General features: G+C 36.3%; 1 protein-coding gene and 1 pseudogene across 1 annotated transcript; one reads left to right on the top strand and one right to left on the bottom strand.

The window, feature by feature from the left end:
- The first annotated feature begins 1,903 nt into the window (after window positions 1-1,903).
- On the top strand, window positions 1,904-2,419 carry LOC140845506 (olfactory receptor 13D1-like; annotated as a pseudogene).
- Window positions 2,420-6,703: 4,284 nt separating this feature from the next.
- LOC140844977 (olfactory receptor 13F1-like) lies at window positions 6,704-7,735 on the bottom strand. The gene has a single exon (XM_073218242.1). It carries the CDS (start codon window positions 7,733-7,735, stop codon window positions 6,776-6,778), a length of 960 nt encoding a protein of 319 aa, XP_073074343.1. The 3' UTR covers window positions 6,704-6,775.
- Between the last annotated feature and the right edge of the window lie 10,368 nt (window positions 7,736-18,103).

Raw genomic sequence — 18,103 nt, 5'->3', positions numbered from 1 at the left:
ATAACATATGTCTACAAAGTAGGGTGCAGCTTGAATTGAATGAAACTCCTCCTTTGCATAGCCAATACATGTATAAACATTCTATTATGCTGGTTAATATGTCTCACTATCATAAACTGGAGTTTCATAGAAAGCAGCATAACATGCTGGCAAATGATGATCACAGAATGAAATGGCAAATCCTATACTAAAAACAGCCAAGCAGAAACTCATCTGTTGGATTAATTTTTTTCCTCTAGGGATAGTTTATTTTTATTTTTTTATTTTGGTATCGCTAATGTACAATTACTTGAACATTATAGTTACTAGACTCCCCCTATTATCAAGTACCCCCCACATACCCCATTACTATGTCCATCAGCATAGTAAGATGCTATAGGATCATTACTTGTCTTCTCTGTATATACTGCCTTCCCATGTCCCCCCCGCCTTCTACATTATGTGTGCTAATCGTAATGCCCCTCATTCCCCTTATCCTCTAGGGATAGTTTTTAAGCTGAGTAGAATAATTTGAAGATGAGGAGATATTCTAAAAATTATGTTCTTTGATTTTATTATAAAGAATGTCATCTATTATTATGTATTCTTTAAATTTTTTTACAATTAAAGTCATTTGCTCCATGCTCTATGTTACACAACTTAAATGCTTGAGCTGACATCAGATTCCTTTTTTTAAAAGAATATTGACCCTAATTGCAAATTCAAGAAATGGAAGAGGAAATGACTTTCATGGACAGAAATAAAAGGCAGGCTCTTCTGTATGCAATACGGTTAGTTGCTTACATATCTGCAAATCTAAAGAATGTAAAACTGATTGTAAAGCACTTACACAGAAGTCTCACTCCAGGCCTCACAAATGTTCAGCTGGGCCTGGTCTACTATTCAGCTACAATCCTACATACAACTGAAGCACCCACGGCACTCTCCAAAGGTATTGGAAAGAGATGGTCTGAAAAGCCTTGCTAGTCATCTGAGTTCTGTAGACAAGCAGTGTCTGCAGCATGTCTTATATGCATGCCTGAAGAATTCATTCTTCAGGGACTTTCGGAGTACCCAAGAACAGAGGGAACATGTTAATAAATGCAGATCTTAGAATCCACTTTAGACCCACCAGTTCAGAATCTTTTATAATGATTGTTCACAAGATTCATCTGTATATAAAAATGTGAAAGCTCTCCATTACACAAGTGGCTCTCTTCCTAAATTGCAAATTGGGGTCATCTGGAGAACATTATGTAAAGATGCTTGATTCTCAATTCATAGAAAATTTGCATAATTTTGCAAGGACAATAAGCATGTAGTTAAAAGGGGGGAGGGAAGTGTTACAAAGTCACAAAATGCAGATTTGAATAGTATCTCACCCAATGACTGTGTTTTTATATAGATTTTACCGCTATGGATTTATTTCATTTTCCTCAGAGAACCATAGTGATGATAAAATGAGTAATGTGTGTGAACATATTATAAATGGAAAAACCCTAAACCAATGGTACTGTTAATGACTGGTGTGGCATAAAATAGATATTTTTAAACAGATTAAGCATGCCTTCTCTAAAATTATATTTAACACAAACCCTGTGAGTGCACTGAATTGGAAATAATACACGCTTGTTAAAAATTCAAATAGTTCTTCCCTGACTCAGAACTTGTACATAAGGATCTCAGAAAGTGGAATGTAGAATCCTGTATTTCTAGTAACCGTGCAGTGTAATTATTACATATTCAATCCCCTGCCTTATGACATAGAAGAAAAATTTGAAAAGCTAAACTCAAAGTTGTTAAAACCCTTCTGAGCAGTGCTAACTTGTCACCCTCCTCCAATCACTTTATACAACACTGGACAGACTTACTAAACACATATGCAGCTTTCTCTTCTGGATTACTCCAGGCATAAAAAAGTGAAATGGAAAGGACCAACTGGACAGAGATTGAATTCATTCCCCAGGGACTTTCGGAGTACCCAAGAACTGAAAAACTCCTTTTCGTGATGTGCTTGATGATGTACCTGGTGACGCTACTGGGGAACAGCGCCTTGATCATCCTAACTTTCCTGGATTCCCGCCTCCGAACGCCCATGTACTTCTTCCTTGGTAATCTTTCCTTCCTAGGCATTTCGTACACATCCTCCTTTATCCCTTCAATGTTGACACACCTCCTTTCAGAGAAAAAAACCATCTCCTTAACTAGATGTGTTGTTGAGACGTCTGTCTCCCACACTACGGGGTCCACAGAGTGTGTGCTCCTCGCAGTGATGACATATGACCATTATGGGGCCATTTGCAACCCTCTGAGATACCCCATCATCATGAGTAAGACACTTTGTATTCAGATGGCAGCTCTCTCCTGGGGACTGGGTTTTCTCAACTCATTGACAGAAACTATTCTTCTAGTATAGTTGCCCGTCTGTGGAAAAAATTGAAGTATCATTGATATACAACCTTATATTGGTTTTAAATATACAACACAGTGGTTCAGCAGTTACCCGTATTAAATCCTCACCCCCACTAGTTTAGTTACTATCTGTCAACATAGGAAGATGTTACAGAATCATTGGCTATATTCTCCATGTTGTACTACCATCCCTGTGACCAACTTATATTATGAATGAGAATTTTTGTGTCCCTTCATCACTCACCCTCCCCACCCACCCACCCCAACCACCCCCCAGGTAACCACCAGTTCCTTCTCAGTGTCTATGAGTTTACTGCTGCTTTGTTCATTCTGTTTTGCTTTGTATTTATATTCCACAAATAAGTGAAATCATATGGTATTTCTCATTTGTCTTTCTCCTTCTGGCTTATTTCCCTGAGCATAATACCCCCCCACCTATATATTTTTCTGGGATATTTTTTTTTTCAGTATATTTCATGGTGAATGGCTATGGATAATGCTGGAAGAGAAAGAGATACAGATAGACAGAGATATCTTGGGGAATTTTATGCTTATTTCACTAGGTACTGACAGAGAGTTAGGCCTACACTTTTAATACAACAATAGACATTCAATATACTTGAAATTACAAGTATATTCCAACTGGCTGAAGGTAGAGTCTAGGCAGAAAAATAAAGTTCAAAAACTGATTCCGTCTAAGTGATAAGCCCATAACCCCAGTTGATTTGAGAGGTGGTCTTCTGGATTTTACAAACAAGGCCTTTAAAAAAATAATTAATATATTAAATAAATTGCGCCTATTTCATAGAAGAGGAAATTAGACTAGGATGTTTAAGAAATTGCCTAATATTACAGCTTGTATAGAAAAACCAAACTGGATTTCTTTACTTCAGGTATCAAGTGTACTGTTCTTTCTCCTATACCACAGCTCTGACCAATTATAGGAAAACATAGTCAATCATTTCATTATCTGTCCTAAACTTCTCCCTAGACAACGTCATGCACACAGGGATCAATTTCCATCTCTGTGCAAAGGACTTCCCAATATATAGCTTCAGACATGATTTCTTTCCTCTAGGTGAAGACACTAATCTGTCCTCACCCAGAAGTTTCACCCTTAATGCACAGTCAACCAGTCAACCAATTTACATCCTTATCTCTGTGACATCATCATCGCTAATCTTCTCTTCTCATTCCATCAGTGGCTGCATCAGAGATCCTTGTTTAGACCAGTGGAATCATCTGTGATGACTATTTGTCCATATCTGCTATATCCTCAAATCCAAACCTACAAACCTGTTATTTCCCATATTCATCCTGTCTTCATCAATTGTGTTCTTTTTAAGTCTTCATTGTCTCCACGGGCCCTAGTGCAACAGTCCTCTAGCTCATCTTTCTCATTCTCAATCAATCCTCCATACTGTCACAAGACCAGAGTTTCTAACTAAGAGTCCAACTGATCACATCAAGAGTGAAAGGAAATCTTCACTAACTTTCCATTTTTACATAATAAAGCCCAAGATTACAAGATTCTTGACAATCCTACCTCATCAAAATATTTCACCTTCATCTCTTTAATGAATGCTAATCAATGTCCTGAAGGGATCTTTCCCTTCCCTTGCATTTGGTAACAAATGAGTAGCAATTAGTTGCTGGTTTGGATTTCTCTTCTCACTTGATTGTCAGAACAGCCTCATGATATAGGCATTGATGTATACATCTTCCAAATTAAGTAATCAAAGCTCAGAGAGGTCAAGTTCAGTTCTACAAGGCCACATAACTAAGAAGTAGAAGAGCAGGAATTCAATCCTGAGTTCTTTAGTCATAAAGCCCATGATTTTCCACAATACCACATCATCACTCCTGTTGCAGCAAGAACTAAATTAACAAGTAGTAACATTATAGATGAGAAATGAATGTTTTTCCCCCAAATTTTAATTTCTTCAACAAGAGTATGTACAACATTTGGTAGAGTAATGCTTTGTGATTTTGAGAATCAGGTTGTCATATATTTTATTTTATTATGCTAATGAGGGTTGAGTGGAAAGGATAATGAACAGGATTCTTAGCATTAACACTCATTCCCACTTGAACATTGTTCCTCATTTTGTTCACAGACCTTTTTGTCATGATATACACCTATTGTTCTTCAATACAGAGACAGTCTGTGTGTTTTTAAAAGGCATTAATTATTTCTTATGTGGAATATACCATTAAGCCTGACTTCCAATCTCTCCTTTTAATTGTATTTTAAAATAAGCAATGCTAAGCCCATCCTGCTATTACATGCATTAAAATAACCAATTATAAAATATAAAAATGATTAGTTATAAGCAATAAAAGAATGAGAGATTCATAGTTATCTGGAGTGTGCTACTGAAATTCACTTAAATCAGTCACAGTAAACCACAGGGCTAGTGCCTATGATCCTATCAAAAACCTTAAGAGGTTTTCACAGAGTGAAGGCAGCATAATAAGCTTGTAGATATTTGGTGAAGGTAGTTGTAAAAAGGTACCACTTGAAGATAATAAACCCAAGGCCAAATAACAGAAAATTTTTAAAGGAATAGAAACTTTACTTAGGAAGGCTCCATATAGAAATAGAGGTTTGTAAGGCTTGGATCGTTTGTACCTCCTCATCCATAGATCAGATTCACCCACCCCTTACGCAGGCAGTAAAGATGACATATCTGAATGAGAGTGGAATGAGTGAATATGACTAGTTGGAATTAGGAAGTACCCTAAGTCAGAAAGCTCTTCCACTGTTACTTAGGTACACTCTCCTTCTTCCATTACCTCCACTCTCTGACCCTTCTATTGCTCTTCCAATGGCCATAGATCATTGCCTTCAAGGATTATCACTGAATCATGATTGGTCAATCCACTGACCCCAGTTTAATTGCCTGTCTCGAAGAGGTTCACTCTGGATAGACTAGATAAAATTTTGGTATTATTTTCTCACATGCCCTAAAGTTATCCCAATATATTTTCTGTCTCTTTCTTGTTCATAGAAGGTCAACACTCCACCTGGGTCCAAGCCATCACAATTCTATTGATTGCAGTGACAACTTCATGATAAAGAGCAAGTAAGTTTTACACATCAACAACATAGTCATATTGTTCAGAGGGGGAATACAAATGTTATGCTGCTGAGTATACATTTTTTAAATTTCTTGTACATTGCAGTTTATATAATGGGATGTCATATATTTAATACTTTACACCAATTTAGTGGGTTTTGGAAATTGATAAGTGTATAATACAGTGTCATTACTTTCTTTTTAAGTGCTAATGGCTTCATTTATCTCCTTGGATGTAAGAAATCAGGTGTCAGGCAAAGACACTATTTTAAAGGGTACTAGTAGTTCTCTGAAACACACTTTACTTTCTCTGGATTTGTACAATATTGCTAGCACCCTAAGACCAAAAACATACTAAACACTATGAGATTGTTTTTTCTCCTGACTGCTACTCCTCCACCCTATTTAGGATATACTGTGCAGACCTTTTACATTTGTGAATAGACATTCACATCACACATCTAACTGCATGAACAAATATATCCATATGTATAAAACACAGCCACACTTTATAGAATATGCAATTATTTCCATTAAATTTAGCTGTGCTGAAAAAGAGTTAATATTAGTTTGCTAAGGCTGCCATAACAAAATACCACAGTTTGGATGGCTTAAACAGAAATTTATTTGTTCACAGTTCTGGAGCCTAGAACTCCAAGACTAAGGTGTTGGCAAGTTTGATTTCTTCAGAGGCCTTTCGTTAGCTTTCATATGGCCATCTTCTTACTATGTCCGTTCCTGTGCATAAGATCCCTGGTATCTATGTGTGTCCACATTTCTTCTTCTAATAACCACACAACTCAGTTTGTATAAGTACTCATACTAATAGCATCATATTAAATTAACCACTTATTTAAAGGCTATATCTCCAAATACAGACACATTCTATATTACTAGGGATACTTAGAGCTTCAATGTAAGACTTTTTTTAGTGACATGAATCAGCCTAAAACAAAGGTCAATTATATATTGGCTTAAAAATCTACTAGAGTTATTACATTTGTATATTACATATGTATAATTTTGAATATTCAGAAATACACTAACTGAAAGTTCTATTTATACCACAAATCAAAAATTGAAATCTGTCATGAGACCTTTTCCATAAGATATTACAATTTATATCATATTCCATATATTCATATGTAAGATATATCTATATTATCTTAGAATTTCAGTGGTTGGTCAAGGATGAGACTTAGGAAATCACACATCTCATTTAAAATGAGAGTCTTACCCCCATTATCCCAATTTTCTGGTATATATAAACAACTAAAGATCCCTTATATTAATATTTATCAAAATTATTTGCTACTAGTGATTAAAAGAGCACAAAGGGTGTTCCTATTTAACAATTTTTTCACAGCCGCCTTTACCTCTTTGTTCCGTAGACTATAGATGATAGGATTCAGCATGGGGGTTACTCCAGCATACACCAAAGCCATAAATTTATCTATTTCCTGTGAATCTACAACTGAGGGTTTTAGATACATGGAGAGAGCTGTCCCATAGAACAAAACCACAACAGTCAGGTGGGCTGCACACATTGAAAAGGCTTTGCTTCGTCCATCCACAGAGCTGATTCTCAGGATGTTGGAGAGAATAAATGCATAAGAGATACAAACGAGGAGCATTGGCATAGGGAGAAGGAGTACACTGATCACCAGCATGATTAACTCCACCTTGGGTTTCTCTACACAAACCAGTTTCAAGACAGCCAGAATTTCACAAGTGAAATGATTGATGATGTTACTTCCACAGAAAGACTGATGCAGCACAGACGTTGTTTCCACCAGGGCAGTGAGACAGCCTGTCACCCAGGAGCCAGCTGCAATCTGCACACAAGCCCTCTTGTTCATGATGATGGGATATCTCAGGGGGATGCAGATGGCCACATACCGGTCATATGCCATCATGGACAGGAGCACACACTCAGTGGAGCCCATGGCAAGAGAGAAGTACATCTGAGTGGCACATCCTAAGAATGAAATGGTGCGTTTCCCTGAAATGAAGTTTGCCAGCATTGGAGTGAAAACAGAAGAGGTGTACCAGACATCCAGAAGGGAAAGGTTGCTGAGGAAGAAGTACATGGGTGTATGTAGGTGGGAATCCAGGATGGTGATAGAAATCAGAATAACATTACTCAGCAAGGTGATCAAGTACATCAGCAGACACAGCACAAATATGGTAATCTCAATTTTGGGGTAGTGAGTAAATCCCAGAAAAATAAAATGTGAAACGACTGTCAAATTGGCCTTGACCATTTTATTCCTTCTTGTGCACCTGGGTTAGTGAGTCAAAGCATAAGAATTTCAACTCTACCAACTTTCAAGGGGTTTTTATTAGGACTACTTTAAAAGAATCATTATTCTGACAATATCATATTAAATATTCATTCAATCATTCAACATTTATTGAATATAAGTCACTGAAGATCTAAAGCTGAATTATATAAAAGCTGCTCTCATGCAACCTACAATAAAACATATGACAGTCAAGTAAAGAAATAATTACAAAGAACATGACATATGTATGCCCCAGGGAACTAGGCAAAGACAGAGAATAAGAATCCTAACTCTATGATGAGGATGCTGCTCTTTGAGACATTTTGAGACTTACTTTATGGAAAAATGCATTGGACTTAATCAAGTTAAGGACCAGGGAGGGCTGCTGGGCAAAGAAAAGGTGTTTGTAAAAGTTGCAATGAAGAAGGTCTTGATTGTACTTCATAAACTTGGAAATTATGTATGTAACAGATGGACAGCTGCACACTAAGGAATACAATTAGAAGATAGACAAGAGTCCAATCATTATAATACTGCTACCTGATTGCTGTCTTCAAGAAGGCATTTATAAATAGTGAATGATCTTGAGCCCATACTCTATTAGAAAGAAGTCATTTTCAAAGTTAAGAATTTTCTAATGCAAATCAAATTACTTGCAATATATCTCACAATTGATTATATAAGGTATGTTTAAAAACTACTGTCCTACAAGATTGAGTTCAAATGAAAACAATTAAAAATACACAAGCCTCACTTTTTTATCAGTGCCTACTTTTCCAACATCATCTCCCAACATTCTACCTCCACACTCTGGTCTGAAACAACAACCAGCTCATGGTTCCTCTTACATTCCATGCCATTTGATATTTATGCATCTTTAATCAGAAATTTATCTACCTGGAGTGCCTATCCTTTCCAGCTCCAATTTTGTTTTTCGTGAATATTTTATCCAGTCATCAAAACTGCATGACATTGTTTTAAGCACAGCTTTATTATCTGTAGATACTTATGCTCAAGTATATCACACTCAGCTACAGCATGTGTGTACATCCCTACTGCTCTCACCCCTGAACTATGAGCTTCTCAAGAGCTTGTTTCCCACAATACTCACAAAGTAATTATTCACATTTAAGATTTTTAGTAACACCCTGCTACCTTGAACATGGTAATTTTTTAAACATGTTCAAATTAGTACACTTCCACTTATCTGAGACATTAAAGAACCTAGTTATGAAACAAAGTTGATGACCTCTTAGCTTTAAATATTTGATGCAGAGTAAAAGTGGGCAAAGGCAATGACCACTTTTTCTCTTGGAAGACGATGAAATGCTTCCTTCCCAAGGGTCCATTTTCTGTAGGGAATTAAGGTACTGTATTAAATCCAACCATGCTACTAACTGATTCGCAAAAGTATGCCAATCACTTGACTTCCTTGAAACTTGGATTTCTAACCTATACAAGTAGGATGACTAATTCCAATTTCTGCAAATCTGAGAGATCTCAAATAACTTATTTTAAATTCTCCCTGCACCACCTCAACTCCATGGCCTCTATTTTTCAGAGAATCACAAAGGATTTATGATTTCATGGTCTGCTTTGCAGACCCTTAATTGTCTATGTTTGGCTCCAGTGCTAGTCCATATTCATTCGGATAAGCACCTTCTTCACAATATATTAAAATTTCAATCCCAATCCATTAGTGAATATGAAACACCTTACTGATTATTTCCAGAAAGATCAATGTTAGACATTCCTGGTCTCAAGTCCATTTCAGTCAGCATGCACCACTACCTCGACTGAGGGTTTCTCTGGTAGTCTTTCCCCACCCAAGCACCCAATTTTCTTGCTCTAGCTCTGGTTCCTCACTTGCTTTCCCCTTTCTCTTCTTTTTTCACCATGGTTTTTTCCTCCCTTTTAGAAACAAAGCCTTCTCCATTTCTCATGCAGATTGAATTCCCACTCACCCCCTTATTTTTATCTTACATCTTAGTCAGAATCCCACTTATATGGTCATTTTCTTCACATACTTTCTATTTTTCTGAAAAGATTTTTGATTCCAGTGCTAAATACAAAATGTTTCCCAACAAACTCCCTTGCTTTCTAATTGCACAGACTGAATAGACTCAGAGACTGCTGATCTAACGTTTATTTTAAAGTTGAGAGAAGCTTAGAGAGGTTCATGACTTGTCTGATACACATGTGAAAGTCAAGGTCATAAAGCCAAAAGTTCTATGCCATATTCAGTTATTTTTTCAACCCAATATTTTTCTTGACAATACTACTTGTTAAAGTAAATATCATCTCTATTCTGGTTTTCTGGCCTAGCTGAAACCCATTAGTACATTTTGTAAAATTGAGCATGCAGAAAGATAAGGATAATATCTATTCTCATTTACCTCAGTGCATGTGATGAGCATCTTCCTTTTTGGCTAGTATGTCCTTCAATATTCAGAGTTAAAGTTGATCGGTATATTTTTTCTTCTGACTCTTGTACAGTGTTCCACAGTGTAAAAGAAACTGAATTTTGTAATTATGATAGTAGTCTGTGAAACCTATTAAAGTGAGTTGTACAAAGGTACTTTTATTTAAAACATTGCAATGAAAAAGGATATGGATGTTCTAAGTTTGCAAAAAATTAACCTGTCTTGTCTGATTCAGAAAGTCTCAAAATATATTAATTATAATTTAAAAAATAGTTTCTTAAGAGAAATCATGATGATTTGTTCTGCCAAAATCACCACCTATGATATGCTCCAAAAAACTTTTAAAGGTTTATCCCCAGAACTAAGACTACTAAAGTCTTATGTTACTATTGGGGACCTTTCAAGTCCCTTAACAATTTAAAGTTGTGATTCTGAGACATAAAGAAGAAACTTTCCAGTTCTCAAGAGTGTGATTCTCCAAGTTCTATTAACTAATTAGGAACAAAAAGTTAGGTAATTTTTTGAAAAACTATTTTGTTACTTGGGCCAGTAAAAGACCTGATTCCTGTGCAGCATTTTTTTATGGAACCAGGTAGCTCTATTCTTTTTTTCCTCTCTTTTTAAACTTCTTAATTATGTTTATAATTAAGGTACATACAATAGAATGCACAAATCTTAGTGTACAGCTTTTTGAATCTTGACATGTGTATACACTCATGTAACCATCAGCCTTGTCAAGATATCAAATTTTATCACTATTTTTTTTTCTCTTTGCTGAGTCACTCATCCTCCTATCCTCCATCCCCTATGGTAACGAGCAGTCTGGTCTCCGAATTTACAGTCTATTTCAATTGTGTTTGTTTGTTTTGTTTTTTAGATTTCACACAAAAGGGAAACCATACCATATTTGTCTTTCTCTGTCTGACTTATTTCAGTTAACATAACACCCTCAAGGTCCATCCATGTTGTCACAGACAGCAAGATTTAATTCAATTTTATGGCTGAGTAATATTCCAGTGTGTATATATATATATATGTACCACCTCTTTTTTATCCATTCATCGATTAATGGACACAGGTTGTGAAATGCAAATCAAAACCATAATGAGCTATCACTTCACAACAGTCAGAATGGCTAATATCAACAAGACAGAAAATAACAGGTGTTGGCAAGTACGCAGAGGAAAGAACCCTCATACACTGCTGGTGGGATTGCAAATTAGTGCAGCCACTATGGAAAGCAGTATGGGCATTTCTCAAGAAAACTAAAAATAGAAATACCATATGACCCGGCAATTCCATTTCTGGGAATTTACCTGAAGTAAACAATATCAATCCAAAGAAGATACATGCAGTCCTATGTTTACTGAGTAGCATTTTTGAAAGCAGAATTGGGGGAAACTATTTGCCTATTTCATTCCTTTTATAGATTACCCTTGAGATTCACAGCAAGTGTTGCAACAAACAGAATTGTAGAAATGCCTTCCCATATGGCCTTTGAGCTTGTAAAGTGACCTATTTATTTTCAGAAAAATGTCCAAATATCTCAGTTATCTGAGTAATAAAAGATAAAACATACTTACTGAGATTTTAAATAGCAGCAAAATGAAGAGAGAGGACTGATCAATCAGATAATTTATTATTATCAAATGCCACGTGAATAAACTAAGTTCCTAGGACACCATTTGTGATTTTATAAAGATTATATAATAATCCCTGAAGGTGTAATACAGTAGAATGAATACTGGATTTAAAGCATTGTGAATTGAACCTCAGCTCAACTAATGACTATCTAAATGATCTTATACAGTTGTTGTAATATTAATTGCATTAATGACCCCAATTCCTCATTTATTCCTAGGCTCACCTACTCTGGTTTTGGCTACAGGCATGCAATTTGATATGGTCATGGGCATTAACAAATATGACACAAGCAGAGACCTGTAAAGCATTTACACACTTAGGTGAGCCCTTTTCCATTTCTGCTACTGTCCCGAGAGTATGTCCGATTAGCCAACTGGAGGATGAAATATACCCTCAGCAGAGATGAGTTGCTCCAGTTGCCACAGCCAAGGAGAACCTCCACGAGCCAGCAGTTAATCCCCAACGAGTGAGTGAGTTCAGAACAACCAATAAGTCAACCCACAGCTGATTTAAGATGCAAAGGTAAGTTAACTGAGATCACCAGACTCCAGGCCAGGTAAGTTGTATTTTGTAGACTTTAATACATCTTTACCAACATTGACTACCTGGACCTTTGTCCTTCTTAAAAGAACTACAGGTTTATTAATTCATCTATCCCATTTTTATCCACAGAAAAATATCCTGATTAGTCCAAGCCTAGCACCTTACTTTCTAGAAGCTTTACATTTTTACTCTTCATATTAAGAAACATAATTCACCTGAAATTAATTTTCCTATATATATGAGGCAAGGGCCAAGACTAACTTTTTTACTACATGGATAATATTGGACTCAACATAATTTACTTAAAAGAAACCTTCCCCACTGCACTGCAATGCCACTTTTGAGATAAACTACTTGACCATATTTCCTTGAATCTGTTACGGTCTCTTGTTCTGTTCCACTGGTCTACCTGTCTATCTTTTCACCAATACTACAATGTCTTATTAACTGTAGCTCTATAAGTCTTGATTTCAGGTCCTCTAAAATTTTTCTTCTTTATGAATTCTTTCTCTGGTATTGGCATTCACATATTTAGCATCTGCTTATCAGTTTTCACATTCTACCTGCTAGAATTTTGATTGGGATTGCCTTCAATTTACATGTCAATTTAGAAAGAACTGACATCTTTTATATTACTGAATATTCTAAGCCATTAGAAATATTTATCTTCCTTAGAAAGATATTTAGGTATTCCTTAATTTCTCTCAATAATGTTTGTTATACTGGTTTTTCTTGTAAAAATCTCTTCCACAGTATGAACTCTGAGATTTTTTCATATATTTTTACCTTTTCGATGCTTTTATAATTTATGCTTAAAATTATATTTTCTACCTTTTTATTATTGGTATATAATGATTTTTTTCTTTGTCGAATTCATATTTAGCAATCTTGCTAAATCCACTTATCCTACGTACACATAGGATTATTTGTAAATAACAGATTTTTTCTTTCTCTCATTTATATAATCTGTCATTACTTATAGTACTGATTACGGATTACAGTACATAATTGAATATAAGTGACAACAGCATGCACTCTTACCACATTTTACTTCATTTATTATAAATACTGATGTATATGAATTTTTATTTAACAATTTACTCTTTGTTTTCTATTAGTCCCCAATGTTCTATGTTATCTTTTGTCTCTCCTTTTGTGTTTTCTTTGGAGCAGTTTGTCATTTCCACCTTTTTTTTGAAGTTTTTTTTGAAGTGTAGAGGGGCATAGAGATAAAAATATATATCCCTAATTTATAAGGTTATAATATATATTCTTTTATCACCTTCTAGAAAATGCTAAACCTTTAGCTCCAATTAACCTGTCATAATTTTTCTGTTTTGCTATTACAAGTTTCAATTCTACATATAACTTAGAAGCTGAAAACATTATGACTTTTTGTTATACTTGATGTTCATTTAGATTAACACATATATTCATCCACCCTCCTGCTTATTATTCCTTACTACCTCTAGACAATGTTTTTTTTATATAAAGAAAATTCACTCTATCCTCTAAAAAAAAAACTTAGAGTAGGGGAAATAGAATTTATCAAGAAGGATTGAAACCATTTATAGTCAGATTTCAGATTTTGAAAAGTTTAGCCACAATCTGCTTCATCTCCATTTCTACATTTATCTTTCTAGGGTCCAAACTGAGACCCTTGAGTTTATATAAGGGAATTTTTGCTTTCATGAGTCAGAGACTTCAATTTTTACCTCATACGCACTATGAAACTGCGGAAATCCCAGCTAACATGTTTAGTCCCTTTCTGCTCAGTTTCCAGGCCTTTAACTCTAGGCAGCCTAAGAATCAGCAAATGCCCCAGGTAAAAAACCAATAAAACTGTTCAATCGTTTATCTGTACCTCTCTTCAATTCAGGACCTTGGCCTCCCTTAAATTCAGAATGAGGTGTCTTGGCAGGTCCAAGCCCCAAGATTTGTCTTCTGAGACCAAGGAAATCGCCCAAATCTGTTCTTACTTTTTTTATCACAAAGCAGCATCCCTCTGCTGAGTTTCTAGCCTATCAAGAGGAAAACTGAAGAATCAGCAAATGTCCCAAGAGAAAAAAAAGCAGAATACAGACTGTTTGGCTCACATAAATGAGATGCCCTTCTCTCCAGAATCTTAGCTCTTCATATCCTGACTTCCTCACAAGCAATCTAACTAATTGTTTAAAATTATACTACCCACCTTGTCTAGTTTTCTTATAGTGGAACCATTAGCTACTCCACTTAGATGTTCACTATTGTTAGATTTTCTTTACTTTTTAAAAAATCTATCTCCCTGACTAAAGTGTAAGCCTATAAGGGCAAGCATGTTTGTCTGTTATGTTCATCAATGTACTGTGTGTGCCTAGAAGCATGCTAAGGAAATTCTAGGCACCAGAGAATGTATTTGAATTGTATTGAGTATGTTCCAGGGACTGAATACATTCTCTATTGTGAAAGAAGATTGTTTACAGCTTACTACTCTGTAAACTTCTAGTATTTTAGGATGCATTAGTGTTTACCCCCTTGTGCTAAACGGTTCTCCTCATATTCTAGATTAGGAAGAAATGTTTAATCCTGGGTAAGTTATTATAGAAATAAGCAATATTTACTATTACAGTATATTCTTGAGTATATGGGTATATTCAGGAACTGAGAAAAATAAGGTAAAATGAGGCAATTTAATTTGAAAAATTTATTGGCACCTGCTTGAAAATGGCTAAAGACTATTTAAAAGTAGCTTTACAGATTCCTTAAAAATTAATATTCCCTCTTTGACACAAATACATAAATTGCAGAAAATATAAACTACTTCTAGATTCAAAATATTATGAGAAATGTAAAAATTCCATTTCCTTAGTTCAGGTATAAATGAGCTCCCACGGATCCTAGAAAACATCTAACGTTTTTAGGGGAACACAACAAAAGAAAATAAAACCAAAAAAATACTCTTGGTCACAATGTGATGTTTAAGAAATGTAAAGCAAATTATAATTTCATAGTAAATGGTGGAAGAGATCATTATAATAGGGTATCTCAGTAGATCTGATCTGGCCAATAAATCTGAAGTGAAAATAGGTTCTGAGATAGAATTACTTGCGCCAAGGTAAAGGAAGCCCAGGACCTCAGTATGAAGCTTTACATGTTTTAGCAGAGACCAAGATCAACTGCCCGGAAGATCTTATGTCCCAAGGTAATTTCTGCTCATGGACCATTAATAGATTCTCACATATTATAAAGCTTGTTTAAAAACATAAGTTAGAAGAATAGTAGAGGAAAGGATTAAACATGGTGGCATAAGACGTGAGACAGAGGCCTCCCACTGAAAATGCATATAATATGAAAATATAATTCAACTAATCCTGAAAGAGCAACAGGAAAGAAGGCTGCACCAGACTGCATACACCTGGAGAAAAGAACAGACCTCAGGGAACAGATAATGTACAAAAGCCATGATCCGGCAGGACCCAAGCTCTTCACCCACCCAGATCACCGGCAGGAGAAAGAGAAATGGAGCGGGAGGGAGTAGAGGCCTGGGACTGCTGAACACCTAGCCCTGGAGATCTGCTCTGGGAGCATGAACCAACATTCCATGGTGCTCTGGAGATTAGTGGGGTTGGAAAGCTAAGACAGGCGGAATACGTGGAGAGACTGAGATTCCAGCCACTTGTGGAAAGTATGGACCATATTCGGCTGCTCTGGGACAAAATAATGGCAGGCAGTCTGAGAGACTTCCTAACAGTGAGAGGACTGCTAAAGGGGGCAAGGAATGCATAGAGCTTGATACCCAGGAGAAATGACAAGTAGACAAAATTATCCACATGCACTCTGCCAAGCAGGTTGGGAACTTTGAGGAGTTTCAGGTGCTCAATCCACCTGGCTGGATACACAGCTCCAAGGGCTCCCACCATGATATGCAATGTGCTGCACTTTCGTACCAGCGAGCATGACCGTGGCTCACAAACCGGCAGCACCTTCCCTGGTGTCAGGCCAGCCAGAGAAAAGACACACCTATAGAAACTACAATCACAAAGCATAGAGGCTTACACCACTGTGTTTGGCCCACTGGTTCTGACAGTGGAGACAAGCATAGCAACCAGGAAGCAGGAAACAGCTCTTTCCTCCCCCTAGGCACCAACACTGCTCACCTGCAATCCCAAACATTGCTCCAGGAGCTGAATTGCTCCAAAGAGTAGAGCTTCTGGGTACTACAGGGTGCCTCATACTAATATGAAACATCAGAGGAAACTGGCTCAAAGCAAAATCCCACATACACTAGAAAAAGAGTCAAATGAAACCAATCTCATCAATCTTCCTGAAAGAGATTTCAAAATAAAATCATAAATATGCTCATGGAAGTACAGAAAAACTTGAAGAATTCAGGAACAAATTCTGGTAGGAGATCCAATCATTAAGGAATACAATGGAGGATTTTAAAACCAGATTAGATATTGTGGAGACGATAAATGAAATAGATTTTAGAAAAGAGGAATAGAAAGATGGTGAGGCACAGACAGAAAAAAGGATCTCTGAGAATGACAGAACATTGAGAGAACTGTGTGACCAATCCAAATGGAACAATATAGGTAGTACAGGGGTACCAAAAGAAGAAGAGAGAGAAAAAGGGATAGAAAGTGTCTTTGAGGAGGTAATTGCTGAAAACTTGCCCAATCTGGGGAAGAAGATAATCCCTCAGGCCATGGAGGCGCACAGATCTCCCAACACAAGGGACCCAAGGAAGACAACACCAAGACATATAATAATTAGAATGGCAAAGATCTAGGATAAGGAGAGAATATTAAAGGTAGCCAGAGAGATAAAAAAGACCACATAAAAGGAAATCCCCAACAGGCTATCATCAGACATCTCAGCAGAAACCTTACAGACCAGGAGGGAGTTGCATGATGTATTTGATACAACAAAGCAGAAGGGACTGGAACCAAGAATACTCTAACTAGCAAGATTATCATTTAAATTTGAAGGAGGCTTTAAACAATTCCCACATAAGCAAAAGCTGAGAGAATTTAGTTCCCCAAAACCATCTCTACAGTGTATTTTGGAGGGACTGCTACAGAAGGAAGTATTCCTAAGGCTAAACAGCTGTCACCAGGGGTAATAAAACCACAGTAAAGAAAGCAGAACAATTAATACCTAAGTAAATGCAAAATTAAATCAAATACCCCTAAAGTCAGTCAAGGGATAGACAAAGTAAACAATATGATTGTTTAAATATTTAAAGAATGGAGGAGGAAGAAAAATGAAGAGAAAAAAGAACATTTAGACTGTACTTGACATAGCATACTGAGTAAGTTAAGATAGACTCTTAGATAGTAAGGAAGTTAACATTGAACCTTTGCTAACCAAGAATCTAAAGCTTGCAATGGCAATAAGTACATACCTATCGATAATCACCCTAAATGCAAATGATCTGAATGCACCAATCAAAAGCCAGAGAGTCACTGAATGGATAAAAAACATAAGACCCATCCTTATGCTGCCTACTAGGGATTCACTTCAAACCCAAAGATGTACACAGACTAAAAGTAAAGGGATGGAAAGAGATATTTCATGCCACTAATAGGGAAAAAAAAACAGGAGTTGCAGTACGTATATCAGACAAAATAAACTTCAAAAAGAAAGTAACAAGAGACAAACAAGGACATTACATTATGATAAAGGGATCAGTCCAAAAAGAGGGTATAACCTTTACAAATATTTATGCATCAAACACAGGAGCACCTACATATGT

This window comes from Manis javanica, chromosome 2, assembly GCF_040802235.1.
Source record: "Manis javanica isolate MJ-LG chromosome 2, MJ_LKY, whole genome shotgun sequence".
Taxonomy (NCBI): domain Eukaryota; kingdom Metazoa; phylum Chordata; class Mammalia; order Pholidota; family Manidae; genus Manis; species Manis javanica.
Note: the sequence above shows the minus strand (reverse complement) of the source record. Positions and strands in the feature narration are given on the sequence as shown.

Excerpts from the sequence above, each read along its gene's own strand:
- LOC140844977 (XM_073218242.1), bottom strand. The coding sequence starts at position 7,735 with ATGGTCAAGGCCAATTTGACAGTCGTTTCACATTTTATTTTTCTGGGA.